At 37.2% G+C, this 15,699-nt stretch overlaps 1 protein-coding gene across 1 annotated transcript; it reads right to left on the reverse strand.

The window, feature by feature from the left end:
• Positions 1–283: 283 nt before the first annotated feature.
• On the reverse strand, positions 284–15,459 carry LOC147069630 (uncharacterized). The gene is made up of 8 exons (XM_085950856.1): positions 15,309–15,459; positions 12,521–12,582; positions 12,164–12,422; positions 10,768–10,958; positions 8,963–9,742; positions 7,489–7,618; positions 5,426–5,563; positions 284–3,982 (listed from the first exon to the last, which is right to left on the reverse strand). The coding sequence occupies exons 1-8, from the start codon at positions 15,382–15,384 to the stop codon at positions 3,804–3,806; spliced, it is 1,815 nt and encodes a 604-aa protein (XP_085806982.1). The 5' UTR covers positions 15,385–15,459; the 3' UTR covers positions 284–3,803.
• Positions 15,460–15,699: the final 240 nt, after the last annotated feature.

The raw sequence follows: 15,699 nt of genomic DNA on the forward strand, positions 1-15,699 counted from the left end.
CTCTCGATTTATTGAGTGACTAAAATCGTTACATAAGAACGCAACATAGTCGAGTGGTCACAGATTCATTTTTATTTCATAGTATGTGTAAAATAAATGACTCATACATCTTATCGCCGGGACTTAAGATTTTTTTGTCTCGACTCAAACTAAAGACAAACTGTAATTAATAATACTGTTTTATGATATTTCCATACAATTAAATTCAAATAATATAACATACTTCTAAAATAACAAATTTTTTGAGCATTCTTAACAATATTATAATTTATTATCATGTTGTTTTTTGCAAAAGTTAATAAAATTTATTTATTTTAGGTTTTTAGTAAATAGAAATATCAACTTAATAACTAATAAAGAGGATTTATAACTTATCAATAGATTAACAAAACCTTGGAATATGGAATTATTAGAATAATTAAGATTACTAAAAGATTTACTAAAGTTATCTATTTTGACTGACATTTTTTTTAACTCTACAGTTTCAGGTTGGGATGTTGATATGTGTTTTTTAGAGCTATAAATCCATCATCGGAATGGTAAGCTCCAATTACCAGGTAGCAAACATCCTCAACTCGGAACTGTAGAAATCGTCATCCCGTTTCAAATTTATTTTTCGGTAAAAATTACTTTTTTTAATTACTTCATAATCAATTATCACAAATTTATATGTAGTTTTGATTAAAATTTGATTAAATCAAAATTAATAAATCGAACTTATAACAAGTTAGAACGGGGGAGACGAAGAACTAAGGTGCTGAGGATTGAATGAATATAAGTGCAATGGTAACCAAGTAAATTGACTTCAAAGATAAATATGCAATTGTAAATTCTGTAAAATATGAGGTCTTGTTCTCAAATAATGTCCTTCAATATTTGTGTCGCTACATTTCAAAATCAGCCAAGTCCACCTTTAGGTATTTTTGACTTTTTTGTGAATTGCTGAAGAACTACTGCTTTCTAACATTTCTGCATTATCAATATGTGGAATTTATTAATTTTAAATATTCTATACTCGAAATAATATAAACTTTCACCCTTTTGACTGTGTATTTGAGAAAACAAAAAGCTGTTTTTCTCCTATTCATCTATTATGGACTTGGCTGATTTTGAAATCTAGCGACACATTTTCATGAAAAAGATACCTACTAATATTATTTTTATTGTTTCAGTTGTTTGAACGAAGACATGTTTAATGTTAGAAATAAAATGCTTATAAAATCTCATACAAATGAGATACATATTGTGTGAATCCCAAAGAAACTGAAAATAACCTTATTGTACAGAGATGGAGCCGAAACGTATGAAATTGATGCATAAAAGATCATTTAAAATTTTCTAATAACCTCCAAACACGGTCCAGATTCATTTTTTACAGACAAAAGTCACTTATGTCAAGCTGGTAGTTGCTTCAGCGATTATTATAGGGAGAACATAGAAGGCTCCATCAGGAAAAAGATTCAATACATTTTCATACATAAATAGGCAGGAATATTGTGGTGATATGAAAACTGCACCAAACTCATTTTGACATAGAATATGTTTATTGAGAAGACCGACTTCGAAAACCGTAACACAGAGTGTCACACAAATATATCACATAAAAGTGTCACGTTTTTTGTCAACATCTAATTTACCTTACTAAAACAAATATTATTGGTGCTGTCACTAGATTGTCATACTGTGCTCGAAGAAATCACAATTTCCATGGTGAATTCCTATACTGCGTAGTGTGACAAAATAACTATAATATTATACTAACCGGGACACAAGCCAAAATGTTTGTGATAAAGGTTTACCCATTTTATTGTGACATTATTACTAAAGACGTATTCTACAAACGATGTTCTCATGAAAACTGACTGAATTTACATGAAAAAAAAATGTATATCACATGTTAAATCCCCAGCACCTCAATAATTAACAAAAAAAGTGTTTCACACCATTTTTTATTTACACCACTCAAGCCCCAATTAATTTGTCAATTATAATATTTTAACAAAAATAAAATACCTAGTATGGGGTGACATTTTAATATTCTAATCACAATATTTTCACATTTAATAATATTTTTTTTCAATTTCTACAACACTGTAGGTATATTATGGCACGAGGGGATTTATTTTTTAATATAATTAATAATTAAATTCTGTGTCTTTACCGATAGCACAACGATTTCTATCCGTATAATATATTTTTATAATAATATAGGTGAACAATGAAAAATGTCTGTCACATCAAATAATTTTAAACAATACAGAAATCACAATTTATAGTTGTTTTTGTTCAGCTATAAACAATATAATTATCACTATAACACATTCAACATTAAAAACATTAAAATATATTTATTGTGTACAGTTAACTTTTGGGTTTGGATCTACAATAAAAATACATTTTAAATTTATTTATGTGATATGAATTTTGCAGGGGTTTGTGTATTTAATTCTATATACTATAGAAGCGGGTAACTAGTTATATTATTAACTTGCAGTGCTTGAAAAGACTTTACAGGTAACCCCCCGTTGTTCGCAGAGGATACGTTTTGGATAACCAAAATTCAGCGATCAACGGGGGATTTGATACCCACTTTATTAATAAACTAAACAAAACTAATATTAAAATAAACGACATACATAAAATACAGGTAATATAATACAGTGATAGGTAGGGCTGGATTTACTATGTATAAGTCTATAGCCCCCTACCTATCCGGGACCTCGGAGTCTGAAAAATAAGCTAAAACATGCGATTTTTGGATGAAATATTGAGGATAACTTGTGTTGTATTTCAGATGTCATTTTTACAATAATTTGAACACTGATGATTAGTCCACGCCCCTTTTAAGTGTAAATGCAGCCCTGGTAATGTGGAATATAATTATTATTATTTATCAAAATAAATGTTATCCATCTGAGTTTCGAAAATAATATAGGAAACAATGCTAAATCTCTAAATTAATGATGCAATTGCAGAATTAAAAAATAAATAAATACCTACATAATTTATCAATCAATGTGAAATCGCATTGTGACATCTGTTGATATTTTAGCTAATCTATTCAAAAAACGAAACGGAAATAGTGAGGTTTCAAACCGAGTAAAAAAAGTAGTTGTCTGTATTTGAAATTAGAATTATCTTGAAGAAATAAGTAATCACAGCAGATGAGAGGTTTTTTCTTTTGAAAATAATAATCATTATTTACTTTTTGGTTGCTGCATTATTGAAGAATATGAAATACATAAAATAATACACCCATTTGACTGGCCATAAACTCAACTTATTGAAAATTCTAAAAGAGTCACTGCATATCGTATTAGGTATTATATTATATGATTATTATTTTGTAATGTCAGAGTAATTTTTAATGTACTTCAATATTGTAGTAAATATGTAAAAGTTTTTAAATGTGCTCATGAATCTATCTGCCATGTAAATTGTTCGGGTATGACTTAATAATTATTTTTAAATCACATTGAGACATCTGTTGAAATTTTTACACATTATTATATGTGTATTAAAAACTGGAAATAGTGAGGTTTAAAACCGAAAAGAAAATGTAGATGTCTGTAATTCATAAATCGAATTTTATCTTCAACAAAATAAGTAGTTGTAATGGCTATAATAAATTATTATTAACATCTCTCCAGAAAGGATTGACGAACATCATAATATATGAGTTTATTAAAGCTCCACTTTCAACTATTCGACAGCTATGGTCAGCTAATTGCGATACATGCACCACAGGAGCTAGAGGCATTATAAACGGGCCTGTCCGATCTCAAGACATCTCGGTTCGTTGATCAGGGATCGGGCGTTAATATGAGAGGCAGGGCGGCGGCCGGTAACGCCAGGATCAAAGGCCTGATAGCCCAGTTGACGCAGAGGTGGGCCCGCGACAGGAACGCCAGCGACAGCCCGAGGGAACGCAGACTTAGGCAGAGAGCCGTTCGACCCCCGGGGACTGGTTCGTCAATCAGTGCTGAAAAGAATATATTAGGTAAATAATTGTTTCACACTGCTATGTATTTTTCCAACCTTATAACTACTATCTAAGTTAATTAACGCATAATTTATTAACGATCAAGACTAGTTTTGTTTGCTTCAATCAATTTATTACAAAATAAAAAACAGAACTTTTTAAAAATTCTCTTTCAATAATATTAAATTCAATTTACGTAGTTCCACAGACTATTATATTAATATACAGGTAACCCTCATTTATACCGACTCCGGTGAGTGCGAAATTGTTACGTGGTTAACTTTTTGTCTTGCAGTTATTTTGACATGTCACGTGCTAGGAATCATCATAATCAGTAGAATCACGCGTGTAAGGTCTAGATTATTTGACAGGAATAGCGCCTGTACACGTGCATGGATTTACTGGCTCCAATAGTGTGTAAATTCAACAATCATGATAATAACTGTTAAGTGCTGACTCTTTTCTTCTAGAAGTTTGCAACTATCATTCTACTGCGCAGGCACAGATATCGCACTAATTCCAACTATCGCGTAAAAATTCTTAACTTCTGACATTTTTTGATTCCTGCATGCAATCTTGCATCTTACATGATAATACGTGTTTACACGTGCATTTTTCATGTTATGGCTGCTATAATACGTATTGTTAGCAGTAAATCCATGCATGTGTAAACGGGATATTATCGAAAAATTTTACATAATGCAGACATGCCAAGCAAGGTAAACTATTAATTGATTAATTATTTTTTTCATTTTAGTGCAGTTAATATTACTTTTATTTAATGTATGCCATTTATTTTGTTTAGTTTATTAAGAGAATACTTCAGTGAAACGGCAAATAATTTTCAACTATAGGTGCGATGAAATTTCGGACTGGCTGCCAATCGGAGAGCGAAAGTCTAGCTGTGAAGACGTCAATTTGTTTTGTGATGGCGTTGGGGGAATTAATTCTTAAATCGTGTAAAGATGACTAAAAAAGTTACCCATTTACTTGAAAAAGAAAACATGTCAATGAATATATTATTATTATTACTAATAGAACAATAAACATAACATTAAATGGACGCATGTTGAATTTTTATGACAAATTATGTTTTGTTCTGAATGCGTCGTTTGCTCAATCTTCGCTTCGCGTAGTCACGATTGTTTTAGACCGTGCCCCAGCTGAAGTATAGCCTTAATAAAATGTTTTCATGTTTAAATTATTGTCCTGTTTTCCAAATCCCCCATTGATTGCGAAATTTTGCTTATCGCAACCCTGTCCAAAACGTATGTCATGCCTGAATAAGTGTACATGGGTAGCTGTAAATAATTTTGGTGAGAATGTATCACCTTGCCGGACGTCTTTTATGTATACATGTATGTAGATATATATTGGTGGCGAAGTTCGTTGAACTGAAGTAAATAATATATTATTTTTAATGAAGAGAATTGTGATACTCACTTGGTAAAAGCAATTCCCATACGGCGTCGCACCCTGCCCATGCAGCTGCCATCACCAGAGGAAGTTGTTTGTCCGCTCGGGCCGCACGCCACGTCGACATCGCCAGCAACAAGCATGCGTGCCATGTCAAACCGACCGCTAAATCAAATCAAGGTATTCCTTAACACTGAATCTTTATATTAATTTAATTATATATTGATTTCGCTCAGGAAATATCGGCATGGATAGGACTTGAGTTGGCAGCTTAATTGGTAAAGGCAATCAATAGATGTGGCCTGGAATTTCACTAGATCCAAGATTTCTAATAATAATATGTACATTTCAGACATTATTTCTTGTTATGTATTTACGATTTAAGAATGGTTCATTCTTAAATCTTGTGTTTTTATTATTCAGTATTGAATAAAAAATAATTCTTTGAAAAATGATAAAATAAAACTGATCATGGCCCCCACATCCTGAAGCGGGCCCCCAGCCTAGGATCTTTGGCGGGACCCCCTACCTATCTCTAAGGATAAAGACAGTGTGACGCTCTACAGTACCTTGCGTTTTCCAAATGGTGTACGCAGTAAAATGAATGAGTATATTTAGTGTTTTTTTTGTATATTTTAATACTTACATCCATTTTAATTATTATGGAGTTGTCGAGTATCCATACACAATTAAACACTGCACAAAAACTGTGTAAAAATATTATCGAAGGACAATAGCGCAGCAGGCGACTTTTTTACTATTAGAGCAAATTTATGAAATATGTTTATCTCACTTATCTGGTTGACTCGCCACGCCGGGCCCCCAGGCTAGACCCTTGTCAGCCCCCCCTTGTGGGGGCCATGAAACTGATCCATAAATTTATATTAGACTGTAATTCAGTCAATAAATTCTGTAACACATTTTATACTTTCCCTTATCTAACAGCTATCAAATCTAAGTAGTTCTTCTTCTTCCACCATGTTTGATAATCAAATAATTAAGATGCAGCATAATTATGTCCACCAAACGATGGCTCTAATAATCGTTTGTCAGAATTACTACTTTTTTCCAGGTCCATGTCAGCTCAGTGGCGCACCCAGGATTTAATATTGGGGGGGGCCCAAGGAGGATAATGTAAATTAGTCCCATATGATCTTTTTCTTCTTCACAGCCTAATTTTTCGTTTTTCGGCCTTTTGTCTATTGTACTCGGTGTACCTACACCATGGTCCCCACATCCTGAAACGGGCTCTCAGGATAGAATATTTGGCGGGCCCCCTACCTACCGCGAAGATTAAAGGCAGTGTGAAACATTACATTAACGTTTTTCAAATAGTGTTTTAGTTCAAATTAAGGGTACTCATACAGTGAATTATTGGCGATTATTAATACATCTACTTTAATAATGGAGCTGTTGAGTATCGACACATAATAATCTAAAATATATTGCACAATTATATAATTAAAAATATTCATAGCCATGAAGAATAATAGCGCCGCAGGCGACATTTTTTACTATTAAAGCTAATGTATGATGTGTGTTTATCTCACTTATCTGGTCAACCTGACACGCCGGGCCCCCCACAGCCTGAGCCCCCAGACTAGAGCCCTGTCAGCCCTCCCCAGCCATTACCTACACCACTCCGGAATTCGGGTGGACACCGAGAATTTTTTTACAATTCCATTAGGGATCGGGTTTCTAAAAAAACTCACATTAGTGTTTCGAAATTTTTGTGTTAGAAATTAAAATTTAAGAAATTTTTCTAAAAAGGGTGCTGGAGAATTACAAATCATTTTTTTGCCGTGTTTTTATTTGTCTAAGCCCAAAAGTATAGTTTATCGGCTTTCAATTTCAATGTTTAAAATCATTCTGATAATTTTGGGGGGTGCCAGGGCCCCTTGCCCCCCCCCCTGGGTGCGCCACTGTGTCAGCTTCATGTGGCTTTGCCAAACAAACCTGCAGACTATGACCAATTCAACTTGATTGCAGAGACTTTTCACCGTACTACATTGTGTCTCTTCGCTAATGTCATGAGTACAGTAAAACTATCATAAGATTGAAGACTAAAAATAAATTGAATATTAACGTACATGCAACGATCTTCCGTCTTCCATGCGCCAACAGCATACTGAGAGTAATTGCCACCAACGCCCGTAGCAGGGCAGCACCAGCCAGTGCCCGCCACAGTTGGCTGTCTCCTGACACGCAAACCACGTACCACTGGAATAGTTTATTAGGTTATGTTGTAATATCAGCCTGGCAAACAAATTCTACCACAGTTTACAGAGATACTTTTGATCTTCTCCTTATCCTTCTCAAAGAAAACTAAAATAAAAATATAGTTACCTGTTTCTCTTCGATAGACTGATAATGAGGGTTGGGCTCATGGCCCCACATCCTGAAGCGGGCCCTCAGGCTAGGATCTTTGGCGGGGCCCCCTACCTATCGCTAAGGGCACTGTGATGCTCTACAGTAGCGTTTTCCAAATGGTGTACGCAGTAAAATTAATGTGTATATTTAGTGTTTTTTTGTATCTTTTAATACATCCATTTGAATTGTGGAGTTATCGAGTATCGATACACAATTAAAAATTGTATCGTACAAGCCCATAATTTTAAAGAATAATGTTATGGAAGGAAAATAGCGCCGAAAGCGACTTTTTTTACTATGAGAGCAAATTTGTGATGTGTGTTTATCTCACTTATCTGGTCGAGTCACCACGCCGGGCCCCTTCTGAGTCCGGGCCCCCAGGCTAGAGCCCTGTTAGCCGCCCCCTTGTGGGGGCCATGGTTGGGCTACTTAGCCTGTGGTGATTGGACTTACATAATAATATGGTAGTTACATCCATAATATTATGTATAATGGTAAAGATAGCATAATATAAAATATAAAGGTTACCAACAGTGATGTTCCTAGACAAAATACCGCCCCTAGGCAGTGTCAAAATGCCACCACATTTTTTTATACAGAACTTTTGATCATCCTTTCATGACTCCAATATCTAAGATGTGTTGAATGGATACATTAGAGTCATTAGACAATATAGCGAGTCCACGGTTTCACATACATTTAAAAATACACCTGACAACTTCCAAAACTCGCGAGTGACTGGCAAACATTTTACACAAAATTAAGTATGTATCTACCTATATTTTAAATATAATTCGCAAATCTCCACGTCTCATTGTTGTTCACGAAGGACGTGACGTCCAATGACAACGGAAGTTAACTAGACATCGCGAACCCGACAAAAAAAAATTAGTCCTATAGGAATAGGAAGTTGTAATAACAACTTTTATAGTATGTAATTAATACATTTTGTTTCCAACCAGTGAGTTGAATTTTTTAATGGAAAGTTTCCGTTATTACTAAGCTTAGGCACCTACCTAGCTATTTCTATATATACCCAATGATTCTCTTCGACTTGCCGCTCTTCGTGTAATTGCCGCCCCCAAGTGACGCTCAATCTGCCTACCCCCACGGGACGTCACTGGTTACCAAGCTGTTCGCTGTGTACCTATGTACCTATTGAGATTGTATGAATATTCTATAATCTTTACGAACCTGTAAAAAATGCGAATACAGAAACCCCTGTTCCAGACCAATGAAGAGAGCCAACGGCGACGCAGCCCTCATCCTGACATCTCTGAAAGCCCTCACGGCGGCACTCCACGTCCTCCCCGAGGCTTCTCCGTCACCGATCATGTCGGAAGCGTCTTTACCGAGAGAACAATCTGCATTACGACCAGAACAAAAGGCAACTGGCGCAGAGCAGCAGGCCGCCAACAAGCAGCAAATACAAAGAGCGATCGCTACAGTTGCATCGATGGAAGAATTAATCCCGAACGATGTCTTTTTGGGACAACCGTTAGAGCCGCATTCCTTCTCTCGCCATTCTTCATTTTCGTCTTCGGTCTCAGCACTGGAAGGCCACGGTTCTTCGGTGGAAACCGTTAAATTAATCTCAGCCGATTTCTTCTTCCACAGCGCTACATCGTCTGCGTTCAGCGTTGCGTTCTTGTCGTGTCTGCACGGTATCACAGCGCCCGAGTTATCGTCGATCACTACGCAGTTTTTATTATGTTGCAGCGAACTCTTGACACTGTTCACGGCGATCGGTGTCAGAAGTGGTATTAAAAGTGAAGCGACCAGGAGGCCGAGGTCTCTGGCTGCCCGAGATGCTCTTGAGAGTCTTCTCAAAAGTGTTCTGCGTTGTGGGGCTTGCTGGGCGAGGTTTTGAGAGGCTCCCGAGCATGCCAAGGCACTGATGAGTGAGTCTCGGGCGAAAGATAATGTATTCCAGCAAGCTCCGGCCGCTATGTATGCTGGCAGCAAGATATAAAGCTGTGAACAAAAAGAAAACACATCTACATTAGTTTCTTTTTGTTGTTTATTTTTAGTACAACTTAATAAAACCGCTGTATGTATGTACATATAGCTCAAACAATATAAAAGGAGATAAATAATTGTGTTCCCAGGACGGCGCCAAGCCTAATGAGCGCCATCGTGAAAATTGAAGTAGAATGTACTCTCTGAAGTCTACAGTGGGGTGTCCGTAAAATTGGCGTTCCTCAGGATATAAAGGTATACAGCATTTGTATTTTAATTCACAACTATGCGCTCTCCTGGCACCTGACCTGAGTTTATCCCTCTATTTAGTGTCTGCCAAACTCTGTGCTGAGTCATATTATTGTTCATTGGGAGGTTCCAGGTGTACCGTGATAGATGTCTGTGAATCTGTTCGTATCGTGTTTGTTTATCTAATTTAGAACCTCTTAATATTATAATTCTTTCTCAAAATCAATTGAATCCTTCTCATTAATATAATTATTGGGGAGGTATCTATACATATTTTATTTTATTTTTATTATTTGTTTCTTTATTAAACACCACAACAGGCCGTGAAGCCCAATAATAGTGGTGAAACTCCCAGGTTTGAGGAATTTACATATAAGATTATGTAAATATATTTCTGACCTCACTGGGAATCGAACCCAGAACTCCGTAATGGAAGGCCAGCGCTTTGCGCACTGCACCACGAGAACCTATGTTTTATCTGGTGAGTCACGAAACGAATTCCCTTTTCCCAGTGTGCCGTCAGCTTAAAAAAAGCAGATACTGCTCTATGTCCTCGGACAATTTTTTCATACCTGCCGTCAGTCGGGTAGGTACCTCACATTAGCTTTGGTGTGATCTCAACTTTTTATAAATATGTGTGTTTCATCCGGAGAAACGACTGAATTGGTTGGGCGAATTCCTAACAAAACAATCATTTATCACAGAAGCCTTGTCAGTTTAACTTCCATTCTACGAAGACCCACAGGCTCCGTTTGGGGAAAAAGTGACAATAATTGACTACATAATATTACCTCCGGATAGAGATGCGCCGCACAGAAAGCAGACAGCACCAAGTAGCCAACCGGCAGAAGCGTGGTGGCGCGCGCGTGCTTGGTGATGGCGGGCGCGACCAACGCCGCCACGCTGGCCGACAGGTGAAGGGACGCCAGGAGAGACGCCCCGCCCGACCCTCCAGGGTCTAAACCAAGGGAACTGTTACCACCTGAAAGAAATTAAATATATGAATACCATAATCACACAGTGAGAGATCAAAGGAATGTTCGTTCGTCTGCCTGGAGGATGATTATGGGACCCTGAGAACTATGGAGCGTCGCGTGGAAGAAGAATACTCACGTATTTTATGTTAAAACTGAGGCATGGTCTAAAAAGATCGTGACTAGGCGATGCGCGGATTGTGCAAATGACGCGAGCCGAACGAAATATAATTTGTCAAAAAAATTCAACATGCGTACTTTTAATGTTATGTTTATTATTATATTCGTAATAATAATAGTATATTCATCGACATGTTTTCTTTTTCAAGTACATGCGGAACGTTTTTAGTCATCTTTCCTATATTCCTTACATATATTCCTCCGACGCCATCACAAAACAAATTGACGTACTCACACCTCGACTGTCAGTCTCCGATTGGCGACGACTGCGAAATTTCGTTCCACATACTGTGGAAAATTATTTGCCGTTTCACTTATGTACGCTCTTAACACAATGCTTACGGGCCCTTTTAATTAATTTTGTAATTAACGTGTTAATTTGCATTTGAAAACTAATTAGCAAAAACACAATTTTGTGCGACCCGTAAGCTATGGGTTAAGACATCGGGAAGACACATTCAAGGGTCCATTGTGAAGAATCAACATAACAGTTTTTTGTTCTAAAAGGTGTCGATTGGTGATTGGCCACTCGGAAGTGAAATCATATCCAAGTCGTACCTATGATAAGGGAAGAGTAGTTTAAATTTTGGTATTATAGAGCGAAGGGGTATAATTATCTTAATGTTAACACCTGTTTTTCTAAATGATAATTATTGACTAATTTTAAGTCATTCTAAGCGGACGAAACTGCTACTAAACACTTGGGTAGAATAAGTACTTACTATTGTACCTACTGTTTGTTTTATTTTAATTAATATAATGAATATAAAGTCGAATCTTTTTCCCTTTCAGGATGCGTAGGTACATTTTGTAAACATCCCCTGAATGTAATACAAGACCAAGAGGCCGAAACTGAATTGGCTGAACTACACCACGGAAGATTAGAAGGTGCTCCGCCAAAGTAATTAGAAAGCGACTGTTCGGTGTTGTCCGGCATGGAGAAGTCTTTGGAGGAAACTAAGACACGCCAAGGGTTGTAGAGCAAACAAAGGCAAGTAGACCTGGCATGGAATAAGAAAAAAAGCATATTTACTGATCTCTCCGGTGCCTTGCAGCGCCTGCAGGGGCAACAGAGCCGCTGCAGCGACGGCTCTCGCCCCGCAGACGGCGAGGGCGCTCCTTCGCCTGCGCCACCTCTCCGCCGCCTCGCCGGCCTCCCCGTCGCCGCCCTCGCCGTTCGCGCCGTTCCCCCGCGTGGCGCACGTGCCCCCGCGGACGAGGCGTCGCACCGATGTGGCGCCCACTGACGACGCGCATGATTCCCGACGGCGGTTTCCAACGGAGCCTTGGGCCTGGACAATCACAAGAGTGAGATATCGCCAGTATATTGTACTATATGTGAATATACTGTAAGATAAAGATCTCACTCACAAAAATGTATGCAACTTACCTCTAATAAAGCCGGCACTAACGTCTGTCCGCCGTGACGCACCTGCAATACCGTTGCTGCACCTGAAAAAATATTACAATTGATTTACTTATATACTTTGGTACATGATTAAATTTACTGAGAATATTCGCATTAGAAATTTGACAATAGGAACAAGAGCCACAAAACGCGGTCAAGGTCATATACCAGTGGCGAAGAGTAACTTTTAGTTAGGCTGTGGCGATCATAGTGTAGTGGTAAGTACAATATGTCAGTCATATTTATGAGATACTACTGATAAAATGTGTACGTATCACAGTTTACCGCTAGTTATTTACTACTAAGAGATATTTTATCGGAAACCGATGTTCGTATAACATTGAAATCAAATTATTGACATTATGCGATTTTCAGAACTCGCCAAATTCAACATCAAATTAATTTAAAAAAAAAAACAAACACCTAACTAATTAATAATATGGGACAATTTTTTGATAGTGGCCAAATCCAGCAGGTCTATTTTCAAACAGCGTCAAATCCATTTAATCCAATCCCATCATTGCAAAGGCAGATACTATCTTGCCGAATGCCATACATTATGAAGGTGATCAGAGAGACCACATCTTTGACGAGTAAACACAAACTTTTTGGGAAAGAGGAATGAAAATGAATCGCATTTTCTCATTTTATTAAAAAGTGAATTTGACAAAATTTGAAAATTACCTCCTGAATTTAATATATTATGTAGGTACGACGTGGCGCATATCTGTAGGAAGATAATGTGAGGCTATTAGTATTAAAGTCGGTAACCTCCATTATGACTTTATTTGATATTTTTCTTGAATCTGATTCTCTAAGTAGGAACCTAGTTTTCTGTTGCAATGTATGTATAATATTCATAAAACATCAAATCCAGCTCTGTTTATCAGTTAAATAAAAATTAGCTGGACGTTTATTGCAAAGTTGTTTAAGTATATTTATAAACCGCCATATTTTATAGTTTATGACCAAGTTTTTTGATTACTTCAAATGACGTTAAAGACATTTATTTCGCAATCCGCTTTTTTTCATTTTTTTTACTTATATGTTTGCAAAATGAAAAATATTCTATTTGCAGTCCTCAATGTAGTTAACGGTTGTTTGCCATTAGGTATCTCAAAATGACAGAATATGGAGGTTACCGACTTTGAAACTAACACCTGTACATATTATGTATGTTTATTAGGTTGTCAACCTTTTTTTTCTCTGTGCGTAGGTACACACATTGAGATGACGTAACAATTACAACAATACAATATAATAATACCAGGTAGGCAGGCTAGTGTAACAATAAATACAAAACATACAGAATATTGTTATTATTTTCAAAATACCGCAACGCATCAGGAAATTTATTGTGGTTGCCATAACAAAAAAAAACAAGAAACAAAAACAATTTTCTTTATTCCCTGCGGAGCGCAGCTAGCAAAGTGAAAGCGGGAAGCGATCTGACGAAAAACAAACACATCATATAATTATTATTTGCGATGGCGATGGCGGAGGCGGAGGCAAAAAAACAATCTTCGTTAATGTATCGTGCATTTTGCTTGGCTTCTATCTAATTAGGGTTGCCACCGCAAAAAACAATGGCTCAACCCTGTTATCGGATTTCAGTCGGCGGCCGTGGCTAATGGTGTGAAAAGTGGCGGCTGAAAATTTAAATTTAAATTGGCCTTTTTAGTATACCTATGGTGATAATACTGATCATATTTACGCAGAAGGTGCGAGGCGACTGAGCAAACCCAATGGCAGTTATACATGGTGCGGATGAGGCGATCGTTTCGTCAGGAAGTACCGAGATCTTAAAGAGATGCATATTATCTTTTTACAATGTGAATGTAAACAATCAATGGAAGCTTTAAAAAAATGTAAACATTTCTGGAAACATCACCTTATTTTTCTGGTTCATGCGAGAGATCCGTCTAGAACAGTGGTTCTCATGTGCGGCCACCAGCGCTTTACAGAATAATATTTCGAAAATGTATTTATAAAATTATGAAATTGGTTGAATAAATACACATGACTTGTCTTTAATTTCTTTCCACGCTCAAATGATCCATAATGTGTTTTTGTGATGAGATCATTTGTGAAATAGTCCGTTTCTGAGAATAAAGTAAATTCAAAGAATTGGCAACAATTACTTTATTAATATTGTCGATTTTTCCTAGTACTGTAGACTGTGAAAGATCATTCAGTATAATGCACTTCGTAAAAAACAAATATCGAAGCCAGTTGACAGAATGATGTAAGCTTAGAAGCAGCCATGCGGCTTGTATTGGAAAAAAGGAGTATTGAGGAATTTCCATTTGCATTATTTTTAAATAAATAGATATGTACTTACTAAAATGTTCAAATGTCTTTTATTAAATGGACTTGTCTATAAATAAATTGATCTATTTTTTTAGTAAATAAAATTTAGCTTTAATTCATTCAATCACAACAAAAGTGAAATTTGGTGCGGCCACCAGACGTTTCCATAGAACTGTCAATGTCAATTCTATGGCCACAGTTAAATTTCACGTGAGAACCACTGGTCTAGAGACTGGACCAGACGTGGGAATATGCGGCCCCGAGCGGCACCACAATATCCCTTGATTAAAATATAGATATTTTCTTTCCTCATTACATTTTATATTAATGCGCATTACGTTGACAGGATTTTTTATGCTTCGATTTTCAAAACTTGTATTATGCGCGGTCTTTATAATGTGGCGCCCCTACGCAACGCATGATCTGCCTACTACCACGGGTCGTCGCTGAGTATTCTTACCAAAAGAGTGTCTGGGCTTGGGGGGCGGAGTCGGCGTGGAGGGCGCCAACCTCCTCAGCTCGGGCAGGCTGCCCATGCGCCCCCCTCCTAAGGGGCGGCATGCGCCCTCCCGACGCGACGCCCTGCGGCCGCGGTCACGACCGCCTCTGACATCGCCGCATCCACCCGCTCACGTGGGGGCATCTAACGACGCCAGTACCCGCCGATCCTGCAAACACAATGCATAATTAATTAATTAAGGCCAATAGTAAGGGACCCTTTTTACCTAAATGTGCGTGTATCGACATCTAGCGACCGTTGTTGGAAACAATTTACTTTTATTGTCGGATGTAAATTTGCTCTTCTTCTTGAAAGTTAAAAAGACATAGTTACCAACTGGCGCACTGATATC

This window comes from Rhyacophila brunnea, unplaced genomic scaffold (assembly GCF_057557595.1).
Source record: "Rhyacophila brunnea isolate RB1 unplaced genomic scaffold, BYU_Rbru_1.0 scaffold_23, whole genome shotgun sequence".
Classification (NCBI taxonomy): Eukaryota; Metazoa; Arthropoda; class Insecta; order Trichoptera; family Rhyacophilidae; genus Rhyacophila; species Rhyacophila brunnea.